Genomic DNA, 18,519 nt, shown 5'->3' with positions numbered 1-18,519 from the left:
AAACACTAAAATATGTTCCCTCTTCCCAGGTGACTCCTAGTTCTGTGTCAAGTCGACAAAAAGTCGCCAGCACAATCATCACTCAGATCACATCAAAATCCTACCATATGACCTAGCTATGATCCTGCGCACATACCCAGAAGATCCATATCCTACCATAGAAATACTTGCAAATCTCTATCCTAGATATATTTATATATCCTAGCTGCTCTACTGACAATAGCTAAAAAATGGAATATACCTACAGAGCAGAACACATGTGATGTGAAAGAAGGGGGTTACCGGGGATGATGGCTTAAAGCAGGGGTAGAAGTGGGGAAATGGAAGCAAAGGGCAGTATGGGGGCTGGGAAGATGGTTCAGCAGTTAGAACGGTGGCTATTCTTCTAGAGGACCCAGGTTCAGTTCCCAGCACCATATGTTGGCTCACAACCATCTGTAACTCAAGTCTCAGGGGACCCAACAACCTCCTTAAGCCTCCATGGGCAATGCACACACCATGGTGTACAGATATAGATGAATACAAAATACCCATACACATAAAATAAAAATAAATAAATCTGTACAAATAAATTTTTAAAATGTTTGAAAAGATATGCCCTTTATGGGTGGACCATGCTTCCCCTAGTAGACATGGGTTATTACAGGAAAATCTCAAGGCCAGGTATGAGATATCTCCCTACAAGTTTTTGGTCAACAAAACCCCAGAGGTCATCAAACAACACAAGTTGTTGCCACTGTTCTTGGCTACCCACAATAACTCAGGGCCACACCCTATTGCTGAAGACACTCTGTACTTTGGGTATGCATACAGACAGATCAAGACTGAACTGAACTGAAAACTTCTTTGTTAGCTAGTTTTCGCAGCGTCAAAAGGAGCTATGCAGGCTCCTGGAGGGTAAAAGCCATGGCATCTCTGCACTGGACCCTGGGTAGCCTGCCTCTCCAGGATGTGCTGCCAGCAGTGTAACGATGACACGATGCCTAGGAAGGGAATCCAGTACTTAGACCTGGATTTAATAAGGTCTGTTCCGTAGGAAGGAATTCTTGCCTGACACTGTAACCCTAGTCAAAAGCCCATGGCTAGCAGGTCATGGGCCTCATGGGGGAGGGGATGGGCAGAGGGGGCATCTATTATTGTTTTGCTAAACAGGCGTGTTGTCAGACTTCCTTCTAAATCTTTATACTGATAGGTATAGATTCATGCTGCTCTCAAGCTTGGTCAGAAGCTCCTTTCTACAGCAGACATCCGTTAATGCAAACACCCATGACTATTCAACATAAGAATAAGTAACAGTGGAGTGGGGGTCCTAAACGAGACACTAGCTCCATCTCAGAGGTTATCACAACAGAGGGGACAGAAAGACTCTAAGGGCCGCCTAGATGTGACATGCCAGTCACATTCATGAACTCAGAGTAGCTGTGCCTAGCTGCATGAGACCTGCACAAAGTCAATTAGGTCAGTCACTCCTGGTGTAGGAGGTCCTTCTGTATTTGTGTTGCTTTCATTGGTTGAATAAAGAAACTGCCTTGGCCTTTTGATAGGGCAGCAGCTTAGGTAGACGGGAAGACAGAACATAATGCTGGGAGGAAGAAGGGCAGAGTCAAGACGCCATGGTTCTCCTGCCCAATATAGACGCTGGTTAGACTCATGCCAGTAAGCCACAGTCAAGTGGCGATACACATTAATGAAAATGGGTTAAATCAAGAGGTGAGAGTTAGCCAAGTAGAGGCTAGAAACAATGGGCCAGGCAGTAATTTAATTAATACAATTTCTGTGTGGTATTTCGGGGGTTAAGCTAGCCGGGCGGCGGGATGCGGCCTGCTCCTTTTACTACAAACTCCAACATGGATGGGTTAAAGAGATGGCTCGTGGTTGCTATCCCAGAAGACCCAGTTGTGAGCATGGCAGTATTGTATACAGCACAAGTTCCAGGGAATCTGACCTCCTCAAGCACCTCCATGCATGGGGTACACTGACATACACAAACAAAATGCCCATATGCATAAAATAAAAATAAATAAATCTTTAAAAAGTGCTAGGATTAAAGGCATGTGCCACCTCTGCCCAGCTTAAAGACACTTCCAGTAAAAAAGAGAGACTCAGACTGTGGTAACACACATTTTAATCCCAGCACTCAGGAATGAGAGGCAAGTGTGGAGCCCTGAGTTCAAGGCTAGCCTGGTCTACAGAGACAACCAAGTCTATACGGAGAAACCATGTCTCAAAAGAACAAAAGGAAAAACAAAACAAAAACGCTGAAACCCACATTAGAATATGATTCTCCCATCTATAAGAATAAAATGTTGGGCGGGAGAGATGGCTCAGAGGTTAAGAGAACTGACTGCTGTTCTGGAGGTCCTCAGTTCAATTCCCAGCAACCACATGATGACACACACCCATCTATAATGAAATCTGGTGCCCAGAACACTATATACATAATAAATAAATTTTTAAAAAATAAGATGTTATAATATTTATTTCTGGCACATTTATGTGTGTGCTGTGCATGTATATACACAAATGTTTACATGCATGGAGATGCACCTTTTATGTATGTGGGTGTACATGTAGGCTCTTCCAGCTGGAGGCCTGGGGTTGATGTGTCTTTCTCAAACACTCAGTTTGTTTACTGAGGGGCAAGGTGTCTCCATGAAGCCAGAACCCCCCTTTGGCTGGTTTAGCTAGCCATCTTACCAGGGGGTGCCACGCCCACCTCCTGCAGTGAGATTACAGCTGGTTCTGGGATCACATGCTCAGTCCTCACACTTGCTCCGCGTTTACTCACCAAGCCATCTCCCAGCCTCTAGAAATTAACACCTTTAGAACTTTATGATGTTCTGAGAAACCACCCAGTATTTCCTCTTTTCTTCCTGCAGTTTAGGTATAAAGAAAGCCACATATCTTCCTTACTCCGCTCTCACACGTGACAGTCTCTGTATCTTTACTTCTGGGACAATCTATTTCCGTGCAGACTGGATCAGTGACGACCATCGCCCATAGGCATGACAGATTGAGACTTCTCAGTAACAATCTAAAACGACTCTCAGAATGCTAGAATGTGCTCCTTTAAAAAGTAGTTCAGAGATGGCATAGCAAACATGACTAGATCACATAAGGCCCAGGACCAAGAGATAACACCCGAGAGTTGTAGAAACCGAACTCCCTAAAGAGCCTCCATATACCTCAGTAGAGCAGGTGCACAGTCTTCTCCATGATGTAAGAAAGACAATAAAGCAGGTACTACAGTCCATTACCACACTAATAAACCTAATTTTTAAAAGAAAAATTATTTCTTTGTTTTGGTTCTTGTTTTGTGTAGCTCAAGTTAACCTCAAACTCATGGCAATCCCCTGACCCCAGCACCCTGAATACCAGATGTTTGAATGGCAGTGGCCCCATAGGGTCATATTTGAATGCTTGGTCCCCAAGTGGTGGAACTGTTTGGGAAAGAGAAGGGTGTGGCTTTGCTGGAGAAGTGGTTCCCTGAGGGTGGGCTTTGATGTTTCTAAAGCCCACAAAATGCCCAGTTAGCTCTCCTGCCTCCTGACCGCTGTCTCAATATGCAAGCTCCCAGCTACTGCTCCAGCACGCCTGTCTGTCTGCTGCCCTGCTCCCACCATGATAATGGACTCAGCCTATGAAACCGCAAGCAAACCCCCAATTAAATGCTTTCTGTTAGGAGTTGCCTTGGTCACAGTGTCTCTTCACAGTAACAGAACAGTGATTAAGACAGCAGAACCAGAGGCATGTGCCACTACACCTGGCTTAAAAATACATTTTTAATTACTGGTATTACCACATCTTTCTTCTGTAGCAAGTGAGCTACAGTATTACAGTCTTACTTTCTGCTTCCTTGATTACATCTCTTCATAAGGATATTTTTCAAACTAATGTCTTCATTAAAAGAATGGTCATCAAGCCAGGCGGTGGCACATGCCTTTAACCCCAGTCCTTGGGAGGCAGGGCCAGGCAGAATTCTAGGAGTTTGAATCCAGCTTAGTGGTAGCCAGAGCTGTTACACAGAGAAACCTTGTCTCAAACACTAAAAAAAAAAAAATTCATCCATGAATTCGAAGCCAGCCTGGTCTACAAAGTGAGTTCCAGGACAGCCAGGGCTGTTACAAAGAAATCCTTTCTCAAGGGAAAAAAAAAAAAAATTAAATAAATACAACAAAAAACTCCATGTAATCCCACGTCTAGGACCTGAGTGCTCAACTCTGAAGGCCCCATACAGTAAGCTAGTCCCGCTGCTGTCCAAGTCACTCTGTCACAGTGAAGCCTCCGACAGCAAACAGCTTCACAAAGGCCCGAGACTTCAGCACTCAGGGCAAGTTAACGTCTCTGCACTTCTCTCCATGTGCCCACAAGGTGACAATACCTCTGTTTTTAACGACAGTCCACTGTTAAAGAAGATCGTAGCGACAGCAATGTAGGACACAGTTATCTCTGGCTTCAGTGGTCCTACAAAGAGAGCAATGAGTCACTGTTAGAAGAGCATGCGCAGCAAATCAGTTGGTTTGAAAGAAGACTACTTTCAGCACCAGTGTTGGACCTGTTCTGCTGGAAGCTTCACCTCAGCCGCTGGCATTCATATACCACAGTCTGGGATGTTTGGGGGAAGCTCCACCCCAAGCCCCGACCCCATCTCGCTCCATACCCTGCTGTATCTCAGAAACTCCACCAAATGATGACCCCTCCTCTAGAGATTCTCAAGACTACTCCCACAAGGTACTTAAACTGCCTCCCAGGAAACAGACATGTGGTTTGCCTGTCTTCCTTTCCTGTCTCCTCTCTGGTGCTGGAAAATCATCCAGAAGTGTTTCATCCATTAAACCTGGGCTTTTTCTAATTCAGTTTGATTTGGTCTGATTTGGATTGTTACATCGGTAAAGAGGCTCATCGGGGTACAGAAACTTTTCCCATTTTCCCCACATGAGGCGTCTCCAGTGATATTATCATGTCTAAAATGTCAACAGTGCCCAGGTGGAGAAGCTGGCGCATATACCATTTGGTTCCCCTGTACTTGTGTTCCTAAAAGGCATATCTACACTGTTTCTATATCAATGTATCTGTGAGTGGGACCATATTTGGAAATAGGACTATACTAGAGGAAGTTAAGTTTAGATGAGGGTGAAGTGAGTAGTTATCCAACAACTACCTATGTTTACCTGTCTGCTTGTGTGCTTGCAGTACCGGGATGAACTCCGGGTCCCGCACATGCCAGGCAAGCACTGGCAGGCAGCCCCAGTGACTGGCATTCTGAGAGGCATGTTTGTGTGTAGACACACAGTAAAGACAGGGCAATGGTTGGAGTTACGATACCACACGTCAAGGAAGCCAAAAGTCCTTGTGAACACTAGCTAAAAGAAGCAAGAACGAGGATTCCCCTCAGAGCCTTTGGATGTCTGGCCTAGAGAAATGAGAAAATAAATTTCTGTCATTCTGATGTATTTCTTAGACAATTTGCTGCCAGACTGGGTTTGCTTCAAGTCAAATTGCATGATCACAATGATAGAGTCTCCATAATCCTCTACCATATCTACTGATATTTTGGGGACATAGGTGGATGATCAAACTGAAAGAAATCACTATTCAAGTTTTTCAACAAACACTTGTTAAGATATATCTTAGATATTTGTAGGACAGCTTAAAATAAAAGAAACGAAAATTCCCTCAAACAATGTAATAAACTATTTCATATCCTGGCATTAAAACAAAGCCTTCAGCTGAGAAAGGAAAAGCAGAGCACAAGGGGGCAAGCAGGAAAGCCCTCCACCGCTGCACAAACATTTAAACTAGACTGCTCCCAAAAACCTTAACTATCTGAATTTTTAACTCAAGCTTTTTTTACTCCCCACCCCCACTCCCTCACTTTTTGTCAGTCCAGAGTGGCGCCTCCAGAATTTCTTGAGAGGAAGGGTCAGAGAGAATCAACGAGATGGTTACATGCAAAAACTAAAGCCAGGTCCAAAGACATTTGTATACAGGTAACATGTGGCGTTCAATTCAGTGGACTAGTCCTGAACTTTCAATGTTCCAAATTCCAGAGACAAGCCACACAGACTTTTGTTATACTAGACACACATCTAAATAACTGTATCAAGAAATGGAGTGGGGGGGCTGGAGAGATGGCTCAGTGGTTAAGAGCATTGCCTGCTCTTCCAAAGGTCCTGAGTTCAATTCCCGGCAACCACATGGTGGCTCACAACCATCTGGAATGAGGTCTGATGCCCTCTTCTGGCCTGCAGACATACACACAGACAGAATATTGTATACATAATAAATAAATAAATAAATATTTAAAAAAAAAAAAAAAAAAAAAAAAGAAATGGAGTGGGGCTATTCCAGGGCTACTTACAACACACCTGTCAGGGAGAAGGGGGATTAGGGAGACCCAAGGCTCCTGCCTCTGCCTCCAGAGAGCTGGGATTAAAGGCGTGCACCACCACCACCCAGCTCATTCTTGAAACACACAACTGTAAGGCTAACAGGTGGTCCCAATTAGGGAACTCTGCAGGACGAGAGGTCACCCAGGACAGAAATGAAAACTCAACAAATCCTTAAACAGAGGAATGAGCTGAAACTAGGATATAAATTTTGTCCCTTTTCCATGCTCAATTAGTTGGAGTTTTCCCCTGCTTTTACACAGTTCAAATAATATTAGTCACCAAAAATGGAAGGAACTCACACAATCAAAAGAAAAATGGGCTACTAAGAAAATGAAGCCACTTTGAGTTAGAAAATCCAATCTTTTTATTTTGTTGTTGCTATTTGTCTTCTGAAACAAGGTCTTTCTAAAGAGCCCAGGCTGTCCTGGAACTCACTCTCTAGACCAGGCTGGCCTTGGCCTCCCTAACAATGGAATTAACAGGGTGCACCACCCTGCTTGCCTCTTCCAGTCTTTCTTTTTTCTTTTTCTTTTTTTTTTTTTTTTTTTTTTTTTTTGGTTTTTCGAGACAGGGTTTCTCTATGGCTTTGGTGCCCATCCTGAAACTAGCTCTTGTAGACCAAGCTGGTCTCCAACTCCCAGAGATCCTCTTGCCTCTGCCTCGCGAGTGCTGGGATTAAAGGCGTGCGCCACCACAGCCCGGCTTCTTCCAGTCTTTTAAGGAAAGAAAAAAGAAACTCTTTGTAAAGGTGACATTCCACAGAAGCCATTCCTCATCTATGGTGATCTCGGCCCAAGTATCATCTAAAATATCCTAAGATTTCAAGGTTTGGGCATATGCTTTCAGTCCTAGAAGATGAAAGAAGGGTCTCTGTGAGAAGGCCAACCTAGACTGTGTGTGTAGCTAGCTAATGCTAGGTCAGCCAGGGCTACACTGTGAGATGTCTCAAAAAAGAACGAATTAATTAAAATAAAAAATATTCTTAATATTTGTAGATAATATACTTCAACATATTTGGTTTTCTTTTTTTTTTTTAATTTGTTCTTGTTTTTGTTTTTGCTGTCCTGGTACTCACTCTAGACCAGGCTGTCCTTGAAATCACACAGATCCACCAACCTCTGGCTTTTCTGTTTTTCTAATGGAAAAACAAATGCCCCCCACCCCAGGATTTACATCTCGCGAATAACTGAAGGCATAGGTAGGAAGGACAGTTTCCCTGTGTAATTCCACAGAAGCACACCTAGCTTTAGACAAAATGAGGACCACAGAGCTAAACCCCATGAGCTCATATCTCTCTGGGTGCTGTTGGGCACACTAGCAGTGCCCCGGACCTACATAATCATGCCTCCAACAGGTTCTTATTTTCAACCTTGTTCTGGCTTTTTTGGGGGATGGGGTAGGGATTGGGGGGTAGTTTTGAAGGTTTCTCTGTAGCTCTGGCTGCCCTGGAACTCACTTTGTAGACCAGGCTGGCCTTGAACTCACAGAGATCCACCCAAGCACTGGGATTAAAGGCGTGTACCACCACGCCCAGTTACTTCTATATTTTTAAGGAACTGTAACTAATTTAAAAAGCAAGAACTAAAAGGGGCAGCGAAAGGGGGAGGAGGTTATGTAGCTCAGGATATAATGAGTCTCAGCACAAAGTTGGCTCAACACACAGCACCAGTAAAATAAAACAAACAAAATGACCAAAAGAACCTGTCTCAAAAAACAAAAAAGAAAAGAAAGATTATGAGAAATTTTCCATGACACATCTGCCCTTGCTCTTTAATTCTTGTTGGTGAGGGCACAGCCAAAGCGTTGCTTGATGCTATTTTTGTTTTTTTTATTAAACAGGCTTTATAGGTAGGACCATCATCTGAAATGGTCACAAAAAATAAAGCTCTCAACCTAACAACCACACAGAAAAGCCCGATTGTTTGGTTCTTTTTTTTTTTTTTTTTTTTAATTTTTCGAGACAGGGTTTCTCTGTAGCTTTGGAGCCTGTCCTGGCACTCTTGTAGACCAGGCTGGCCTCGAACTCACAGAGATCCGCCTGCCTCTGCCTCCCGAGTGCTGGGATTAAAGGCGTGCGCCACCACCGCCCGGCTCTTGTTTGGCTCTTCTTAAGTAGTTTTTACACAGAAAAGTCCTAGAAGAAACACATGGTGTCTAATATTTAGCTGATTCTGTCCTGTTGGCCTGGACTAAAATAACCATAAAAATGTCTTTATTCTACAAGGCCTTCTCTTTACAGTGATAGTCTTTCTCTTTCCCAAAACCATTATTATAGATTTTTGCCATTGTTATGACAAAAGAGGAAGCCCAGTCTCCATCCTCCTAAGCTCTGACATGTTACCTGGCTGGCGTTGGGGGACACACATACACAGACACACACACAACACAGACCTGAGGATGTGGTTCAGGGTGTACAGCATGAGTTTAACGAGTGTGCGCCAAGGTCCTGGGTTCACTTCCCAATATGCCAATCAAAAAATAACGTGGCATGATGATTTAAAATATAAGTTACTTAGAGCTGAGAATATTCTGCTTCTACTTTATGATTGCTGAAAAAAATACCATAAGGATTGTTAAAAAACTGAACATATTTTAAGACACGATAATGTACAAAAGTTCACTAAGAAGTACAACAGTACAAACAAGATCACAGAATCCATCTTGTATCTGCCAGATCAAGAAGCCCCAGAGAACTGATCCAAGCATTCCACAACCATCCTGCCCACACAGTATTCAGAAAATTCAAGGCAAAAAGACACGTGGCAAGCCCAGCACCTGCAGAATTACTGGCCACACATCACCAGGAAAGGCCTCTCATATAATACTAAGCAAATAAAGAGATCTAGCTTCAGGCACAGTAACCAGTACAGTGTGCTGTGGGTCACTTCCAAGACTCTAGAACTGCACTTCCCACCGTTCAAGAGACAAGGAGTTCTTCATTGGACAGAACTTCAGTTTCCCAAGAGCTCACAGAAAGGGCGTTTCAAAACTAACTCCACAGAAGCTGTGGATATCTGAGTTCAAGACCAGCCAGGGCTACACAGAGAAACCCTGTCTGAAGGAAACTACCTAACTGGTAGTTTCAGGAGAATAAATAATTGGTGTTGTGGTCACAACTATGTATTCTATACATTGCATTTAAACTTTAAGGTATGTAAATTAAAAAAAAAAGAAAAATGAAATAATCAAGAGCTTTCTTATCCACAATCACTGTGTTAAGTAATTACATTCAACGATCCAGAAGTTCTTCTAAATGGAGAAACTAGGGTGGGAGAAGTAGGAATCACTTACTATTCTGAGATACCATGCATTAACTTCCTGAAGGTTTTAACAAGAAGATACAATTTTAAATACCCACAGGGGTACCTTCTACTTGAAAACGATTATGTGTGTTCTCTCCCATCCTTACCTGGACCCACTATGTGATTTATGTGTTCTGTCAACAAACTTGGGATCTAACACACAAGGTCAAAAACACAAATGAGCCGGGCGATGGTGGCGCACGCCTTTAATCCCAGCACTCGGGAGGCAGAGGCAGGCGGATCTCTGTGAGTTCGAGACCAGCCTGGTCTACAAGAGCTAGTTCCAGGACAGGCTCCAAAACCACAGAGAAACCCTGTCTCGAAAAATCAAAAACCAAAAAAAACACCACAATTTAACTGAAGAAACTCAATTAATGTGTATGAAGAGCAGGACGAGGCTGTCTGAAAGTGGGAGGGTAACAAGGCCAATGGCACTAGCCCTGTCCCCACCAGTGTCCACAGACCACAATACAAAGCTGGTCATTGCATTCGGGATTTGAGTGATTTGAGTGATTCCTTGTCAAAACATACAGTGCGCATAGCTGAACACAGTCTGTATCTGTTAACCGCTGCAGTAGCAACTGAATCCCAGCAGCACACGGAAGTAGTGCCCTGTGGAGTGCAACGTGTCAGTCAGCTTGGGAGTTTGGGAGCGTCAGCAACTAAGGCACGACCGCTCCCCACCATAAGAGCCAGAAAATCGAAGTTTGGGGAAAGAGTGTCCTTTCTTTCCCACCCCCTTTATTTTTCTCTCTCTCTCTCCTTTTTGTTTTTTTAAGGTGCATAAAGGGAGGAGTCGGAAATAGACTTGATAATGAGGTGCACTCCGGGACAGATAAGGGCTCCTGGCACCCTAAAGTCCCTTGGGATGGGATGCTACTCTGCAAGCATGAGGTGTAAGTTTCATTTTCTGCAGCCTCACACCAGGCACTGAGCAAAAGTCATTGATTGCCCGCAGAAAAGGCAACCTGTACTCCAACTCCTCTGCCCCATTCCTGATCCCCTTCGGGGCTGGCAAGTGAGAACCACCAGCAAAGGCACAGCGTAGTTGTGACGGTCGGGGCGGAGAAGGGCAGCGGTCCCACCGCACCAGGGCGGCCGCCCCTCCCGCAGACTCGCCAAGGAGTTGTGAAGCGGGAGCCGCCGCCGCGGCGCAGCAGGCAGAGGTGCGGCACTTACCCCCGTTCACTCCGACCGACGGCTCCAGCTTAGCGGCGCCGATCGCCACCACTATGCCGACCATGAACCATTCTTTCCTCGCCCTCTCCAGCAGCCTCATATTTGTTAGGGTGGGTGGGTTTTGTTTATTTGTTTGGCTGGCTGGCTTTCCAAGCTGCGATTCCCGAATCCCCGGGGCGTCTCCACGCTTTCCTCGGTGCCTCCAGACATGCAGCAGAGCAAGTCAAATTGCCACTCGTAAACTAAAGACTGGAGGGGTGGCTCGGGCGGCTCCGAGGCGGGCTGGGAGTAGTAGTATCCAGTGACAGGAAAGCCTCACTGAGCGCCGCCATCACTACCACGCGCCTCCGAATAGACGCGCACTCAAGCGGAGGAATCCGGGATCCGGGGGACGTAAACGGGGGCGCACCCGGAGACCGAGGAGGAGGGAAGGGAGACCAGTCACCGGCTGCACTAGCAGGACCCGCTGCCATGCATCCGTAGTCAAGCTTGGGGAGGTCCACGGCGGGGAAGCGGAATGTGGCGCCCCAGACGCCCAGCCTCCTCGTGCTGTAGCTGCAGGAAACTGACGGCCTCCCGAGCCCCGGGGACGTGCAACGCGGAGAGCTTCTCTGGCTCCGCCCTGAGCGCGAGGACGCGCGCTGTGCGCCTGAGGGTACGGGGCTCCGCTGTAGCTGCGGCTGCGCGCGCGGGCGCCGAAGGTTCCGATGCGCTCGTTCTCGGCGCATTACGACGACGGCCGACGTCGCGTTGACGTTGCGCGGGGGGAGGGGAAGCCATTCGCGGCCTCTGGTTCTCGGCGGGAGCGGCGGCGGCAGACGCGTGTGGCGACCGGCGCGGGAAAGCGGCTTCCTAGTTGGGGAAGCGTTAGCCCCGGGGGTAGGTTGAAAATCGGTGGCCGAGCAGACGTCCGGGACGGCAGGCCCCCCGCCTTCCCGCAGCGGCGGCGGCGGCGGGAAGGCGGGGAAGGCGGGTCGGGCCTTCCCGCCAGGTCGGTGGCCTGCCCGGGCCTTTCAGCCCGACCGCCTTCCCGGCCAAAACCCGCCCCGGGAGTGGGGAGGACGACCGGGTTGGGGCAAATCTTCCCTGGGGGGGCGGTAAGAAAGCGGCCCAGGCTCCTCCCCACCCGTGTGCTGCGCGTGGGCGGGCGATTCCGAAGGCCGCGTGGTGCGGGCCTTTGCCTGACCCCGGAGCTGAACCACTAAAGCAACAGGACGACTGAGGGGGCCGGGAACGCAGAACAAAAGCAGTGAGGGTCGAGACCCAGGGTGGAGGTTCTGATGTCCGCCCCCTCCCCCCGGTCCGGTTTCTTGCTTTACATTCTGGCGACCTATGGCATAGTTTCACGAATGGTCTTCCGAGCATCTACCCTTCCTCTTTATGCACCCAAAGAAAGAAAGGAACAAAGTATTGTGGGACATTTTGAAGCAGCCTGGTATCAGCTACTTGAATAGTTTACTATGGAACGTAACGTTCGAAAGAAATTGTACCAGACTTTCATTCTGGATGCATTCAAAGCTTGAAAGAGACTCGGCTTCAATTTGCTCTATTTTACTTTATCTTGCTGACATGACTCGCTATCCAAAAACTAAACTGCTTTAAGCAGTTGTACTATCGGTTCCCAGTTGCACAGCCCCCACTGGGGTAATAATACATCAGGCAGCACGAAGAAAAGCTAATCTCAAGATAAAAGAACGTAATAGGGAGTCGTTAAACAATTTACCAGGCAAAAGAAAACATGAAATGTGATTTAAAAAAAAAAAAAAAGCTTATTAGAAGGCAGGCACAAGGTAAGTGGAGTTTTAGGAAGGAAAATTTACAGCGATTTTTTTTTTTACAGTCATTTTCTCGGTTCAGAAAAAAAAAATCTGCCTCAAATTAAAAGGCCATTACAGAGATAGTGCTGGCTTCAGTAAGCCTGCTTACAAATTCTTTCTAGAGACTTTGATCTGTTTAAAGCAAAGTCGTAATTCATAGAAGAATATTTTAACGGTAGTTCGTTGAGAATTGTATTGTTAAGGACTGTATTAGTTTGCTAGGGCTGCTATAACAAATATTCCCCATCTCCCCCAAAAAACTGCATGCACCCAGACAGACAATATAGACATTTGTTATTTTCCTGTTGCAGAGTCTAAGGTGGAGGTGTCTGAGGGCCATGTGTTCTGAGGGCCCTTTCCAGCTTGTGGCAGTTGGTATTCCCTGGCTTCCTTGCTTTAATGTTGTGATGCTCCAGTCCCTCCTGGTTTGGCATTACATTCCCCTGCATATGTCTATAGTGGCTGCATCATTCACTCTGCATCCATCACCAACACTACCTTTTTTTCTGTAAGTTTATTACAGTGACTCTTGTCCTTGGGTTAGAACCTGCCCAGTAATCCTAAATGATGGATCAGATTCCTTTAAATTATATGAGCATATATCCTTTCTCCAAATTAAGTTCACTGTTCAGTAATGTACCCTGTAAAAGGCATGTTTTCCTGAACCTCAGAGTTTGACTTCTTTTAGAAATAAGATGTTTGTAGATACCTAAGAAGAGGTTATACTAGATTCAGGTAGGTCCCAAATCTAATGACTATTGCCCTTTTAAGAAGGTATGCATGAGAGGCAGGTGGAGTGTAAGCACTATGTAAAGGTGAAAGCAGAAACTGGCTTGAGATTCCTAAGAATTGCTGACAACCACTAGAAGCTAGGAGAGGCATGGTACAGATTTTTGTTCAGGTTTCTCACCTTCATATTCAATGACTTCCTGAACTATAAGAAAATCGATATTTTTAATCCCTTCCCCTCATTTACAGTGCATTGTTACAGCAGCCTGAGGAAACTAATACAAAAATATTGACAGGTACTCATGTGCAGTAGTCCTAGTGGCTTTTCTGTTTTCTTCTGAGACCCAGCAGCTGTCACCGGTGAGCTACTTGGCCCTTCAGCAAGCTTCTAGGAGCTTGAGACCTTCATAGTCCCCTCCAACTCTCAGCTGGAAGGAAAGATGGTTGAAGCAGATCGCCCAGGAAAGCTCTTCATTGGTGGGCTCAATACAGAAACAAATGAGAAAGCCCTTGAAGCAGTATTTGGCAAGTATGGACGAATAGTGGAAATACTTTTGATGAAAGACCGTGAAACCAACAAATCAAGAGGATTTGCTTTCGTCACTTTCGAAAGCCCAGCAGATGCTAAAGATGCAGCTAGAGATATGAACGGAAAGTCCTTGGATGGAAAAGCCATCAAGGTGGAGCAAGCTACCAAACCATCATTTGAAAGTGGCAGGCGTGGACCACCTCCACCTCCAAGAAGCAGAGGCCCTCCCAGAGGTCTTCGAGGAGGAAGTGGAGGAACTAGGGGACCCCCTTCTCGTGGAGGATACATGGATGATGGTGGTTATTCCATGAACTTTAACATGAGTTCTTCAAGGGGACCACTTCCAGTAAAAAGAGGACCACCACCACGAAGCGGGGGACCCCCTCCTAAAAGATCAACGCCTTCAGGACCAGTTCGAAGCAGCAGTGGAATGGGCGGAAGAGCCCCAGTGTCACGTGGAAGAGATAGCTATGGAGGCCCTCCACGAAGGGAACCCCTGCCGTCTCGAAGAGATGTTTATTTGTCCCCAAGAGATGATGGATATTCTACAAAAGACAGCTATTCAAGCAGAGATTATCCAAGCTCCCGTGACACCAGAGATTATGCACCGCCACCAAGAGATTACACATACCGTGATTATAGTCATTCCAGTTCACGTGACGACTACCCATCAAGAGGCTATGGTGATAGAGATGGATATGGTCGGGATCGTGACTATTCAGATCATCCAAGTGGAGGTTCCTACAGAGATTCATATGAGAGTTACGGTAATTCGCGCAGTGCACCCCCTACACGAGGGCCGCCGCCATCTTATGGAGGAAGCAGTCGCTATGATGATTACAGCAGCTCACGTGATGGCTATGGTGGAAGTCGAGACAGTTACTCAAGCAGCAGAAGTGATCTCTACTCAAGTGGCCGTGATCGTGTTGGCAGACAAGAACGGGGGCTCCCCCCTTCCATGGAAAGGGGGTACCCTCCTCCACGTGATTCCTACAGCAGTTCAAGCCGTGGAGCACCAAGAGGAGGTGGCCGTGGAGGAAGCCGATCTGATAGAGGGGGAGGCAGAAGCAGATACTAGGAACAAACAAGACTTTGGATCAAGGTCTCCAAAAAAACAAAAGATGGAAAAGTCTTCTGTCGGAACCTCCCAAGGACTACTAAGAAAAGTTGTGTTACCTTTTTAAATTTTTCTGTTTTAAGTTCCCCTTTATCATTTTTGTGTTCTTGTGAGGATAAAAGTAAAACATGATTAATTTTGATATTATGAATTGCTTTCAACAGCAAATGTTAAATGTGTAAGACTTGACTTGTACTAGTGTTGTAATTTTCCAAGTAAAAGTGTCCCTAAAGGCAATTTCCTGTCTTGATTTTTTTTTTTCTACCCCATATCCCCCCCCCCATAAATGAGGTGAGCAGTTCTAAGATCTTTGAGAGACCATCTAGATAGCCTTTGGTCTCTGGAGAATTGAGTCTTGTCTGCCTATACAGACAAGCTAACAGGGTAGTAGAGGGTGCTGGTGGTTTACTACTCTTAGGTACTCGGGGTGTCTTCTGACTTAAGTCTGAAAAACAAGAAAGCTTAAAGCTGACTGGCTTGGTTTTTGGCATTTATTTGGGAATCATCAAGAGCCTCCCCCTTTCACACACACACCCTTTTTGACCCAGGGTTTATCTGTGTTTGGCCAACCTAGAACTCACTCTAGACCAGGCTGGCCTTGAACTCAAAGATCCAAGCTTCCACCTCCTGAATGCTGGGATTAGGTGAGCTACCACACTCCAATTCCAAGTATGTGTGTGTGAGTGCCTGTGAGTTCATGTGCATGAAGTGTGCATAGGTTCCGGTGGAGACTAAAAGAGGGAGAACGGGATTTGACTCTTAGCTCAGGCTGGCTTCTAACCTTATCTCCCCAGGGCTGGATTTTAGATGTGTACTGTCACTCCAGGCTACCATTCTTTTCTGAGGCTTTTCTGTTGCACTCATTATTCCATCTTTCAGGCAAAAACAGACACAAAAGTAGAAAGGCAAGATGGGTTGTAAATATTTACTTGGTAAATATTCTTTTGGTCCCTTTTAACAAAATACCTCTGATATGTAACCCAGCTGGTAGAATGTTTACCTAGCATACATGACACCTTTGGTTTAATTACCAGCAGCACATTGAATGTGAACTGAGTATGTTGTAACCCTGGTACTTGGGAGGTTGGAGTGGGAGGGTCAGAAGTTCAAGGCCTGCTTCAAAAACTTTGAGGTCATAAAATGTCTTGTGGTTCTGAAGACTGAAGTCCAAGAACATAGTACTAGCATCTGGTCATTGCCTCGTTCTATATCCTGACATGAAGGAGTCCTGTAAGTCAAAGGCTCTGGCCATCTGGGTCAGTGCTAATTGTGGTTCCCTCCCAGAAGCTCACTTAACTAGCAGGAATTTGGGGCTTTTCATGCAGTTTGAGAGAACAAATACAAGCTATCACAAGTATTTTTTTACTGAAGAAAGTGCACCTCTACCATATGCCAGGCATGGGTTGGGTGCTGAGCATTCAGTAGTAAAGCTGACCTGGGGGCACTTTACCTAATGAGAAAAACTGAATGCAGGCCGGGAAGATGACTCAATGGAGAAAAGGCCTGCTACACAAGTCTGAGGATTGGTGTTCAAGTCCCTAAGTAAATGGGTGAGAGGTAAGGCTGTTTGCCTCTAGTCCCATTGCTTGGGAGGTGGACAGGGAACCTGGGGCAAACTGGCTAGCTGGACTAGCCAAATCAGTAGAGAGCAGTTAAGGAAGACACCCAGTGTCAACCTCTGTCTACATACAGACACATACAATCATGCATATATACACAAATGAGAAGCTAAATGCCAGCACTTTTGATTTGAGAAAGAAGGAGATACTAAGTTGGAGGATGCATCGCTGAGTCCTGGAGGATGAACAGGTATGTGGGAGAACTCAGGAGGAGCTTGACTTTGAAACTCAAAAGACAGAGTCATGGGTTGGGGGAGTCTTGTGGAGGGCTGGGTAGGATGCAGAATGTGAGAAACCTCTTGCATTATGGTTAGGGTTTGGGTTTTGTCCACAGATACTGTAGAAACGGTCTAGTCCAGACAAATCAAGGAAAAAATAACCTGGTACTCGGCGATTAGTAAAAGAATTGCTAATATACACAGGACGACTCAGTCACCTGTCACCTCCTTTCAGGGGACCAGTAACCGGGAAACTGAGCAAGTCAAGCCTTCCCCAGGAATTTGGAGCATGTAAACAGTTGTACATAGACAAGTAAAAGCTTCAGCCACGTGAGGGGTTTCACTCAAATTAGCTATGGAAAAACACATTGAACTAGCAAATACCTATTTGGTTTTGTTTTTTGTTGTTTTGTTTATTCTGAGACAGGGTGTCTGCCTAACTGAAGCTACCCTGTTAGTCCAGCCTGGCCTTCAAGGATTATGTGCCACCACTGCCAATAAACCTCCTTTGTAAGCTCTGTTTTTTATTCATGTGCTTGTACTGGGGGTTAAACCTGTGGCTCATGTAGGAGAAGGCCAACAGCACTACATCCCTAGCCCTCTTTTGTTTCCCCCTCTAAATTTTGAGGCACCAACTCACTAATTGCCTCAGGCAGTGCTTGAACTTGGAATCCTGCACTCAGCCTCCTTAGTAACTGGGATTACTGGCCTGGAACACCAGGCCTTGCTACTTCTTGAACTTTATGTTTTACACCAGCTATTTCATTTATTTGAATATAGTTCATTTTCTTTACATGATACCTATAAACAGTTATTGCCCCCCCCCCAAAAAAAGGCCTGTGCCATTATACTTGATACTCTTTTTTTGTTGTTGTTAGAGTGGTCCTAGGGATTCTCTCCCATGGGCCTGGGTTAAGTGCCATCGTGCACATGCACTTTCTTACATGTAGTAAATGGCCACACGTTCATGTATTTAGAAATACTTGTCGAGTTTCTGCTGATTGGCAGACACTAAATACTGAGCTTTCAAGGGGAGAAACGGTGCACTTCAGTTTTCTTTGAGTATTCTAACATCAGGAAAATAATAACAGGCAGTGGTGGCACAGGTCTTTAATCCCAGCACTTGGGATGGATGCAGAGGCAGGCCTGGTCTACAAGAGCTAGTTCCAGGACAGGTTCCAAAGCTACAGAGGAATCCTGCCTCAGAAAAAAAAAAAAAAAAAAAGCAATACTAAGGCCATAATAAAAAGATAGGGTGTAACTCCCGGCTCCGTCAGTTTAGGGATCACAGACTGAGTGACTTAAACAATAGCCATTCACAGCTCTGGAGAAGTACAGGTGTCTGGATGAGGCTTCCACTTCCTACTTTGTGAGTAAGCATCTTGACTACATTCTCACACAACACAGAATGAAGAAAAAAAAGTATCTGTGCCTTTACCTTTAGTGACCTACTCATGTCCCAAAGGCCGTCATCTAAATACCACCGCCACACAGGGGAACTGTGATTTAGAGATACCAGTCAGAGAGAATGCTCACAAATACTCAGTCCATAACGACCCTGATAGCAGAGACTCCGACCACAGGACAAGCCCATTGTGTTGGAAGTGCCCAGGTGAG

The 18,519-nt window shown here is 45.7% G+C and overlaps 2 protein-coding genes across 8 annotated transcripts in view; one reads left to right on the top strand and one right to left on the bottom strand.

The window, feature by feature from the left end:
- The window catches only part of Slc10a7 (solute carrier family 10 member 7), a 225,644-nt gene extending 214,209 nt beyond the window's left edge, over window positions 1-11,435 (bottom strand). For 5 of the 7 annotated variants that reach the window (XM_041663232.1, XM_041663235.1, XM_041663233.1 and 2 more), the window contains exons 1-2: window positions 10,874-11,300; window positions 4,382-4,464 (exon numbers count right to left, since the gene is read on the bottom strand). In XM_041663232.1, the coding sequence (XP_041519166.1) occupies window positions 4,382-4,464; window positions 10,874-10,973 (183 nt within the window). In that variant the 5' untranslated portion in view covers window positions 10,974-11,300. Of the gene's footprint in view, window positions 1-4,381; window positions 4,465-10,873 lie in introns of all 7 variants that reach the window. The other 2 variants (XM_041663239.1, XM_041663234.1) reach the window with 2 other exon arrangements.
- Window positions 11,436-11,616: 181 nt separating this feature from the next.
- Window positions 11,617-15,296, top strand: LOC121455645 (RNA binding motif protein, X-linked-like-1). The gene is made up of 2 exons (XM_041663231.1): window positions 11,617-11,752; window positions 13,762-15,296. Exon 2 carries the CDS (start codon window positions 13,860-13,862, stop codon window positions 15,024-15,026), a length of 1,167 nt encoding a protein of 388 aa, XP_041519165.1. The 5' UTR covers window positions 11,617-11,752; window positions 13,762-13,859; the 3' UTR covers window positions 15,027-15,296.
- Window positions 15,297-18,519: the final 3,223 nt, after the last annotated feature.

This window comes from Microtus oregoni, unplaced genomic scaffold, assembly GCF_018167655.1.
Source record: "Microtus oregoni isolate MIOR12 unplaced genomic scaffold, Mior012 000014F_ref0000157, whole genome shotgun sequence".
In the NCBI taxonomy this organism is placed as follows: Eukaryota; Metazoa; Chordata; class Mammalia; order Rodentia; family Cricetidae; genus Microtus; species Microtus oregoni.
This window is presented reverse-complemented; position numbering and strand designations above follow the sequence as displayed.

Excerpts from the sequence above, each read along its gene's own strand:
- LOC121455645 (XM_041663231.1), top strand. The coding sequence starts at position 13,860 with ATGGTTGAAGCAGATCGCCCAGGAAAGCTCTTCATTGGTGGGCTCAAT.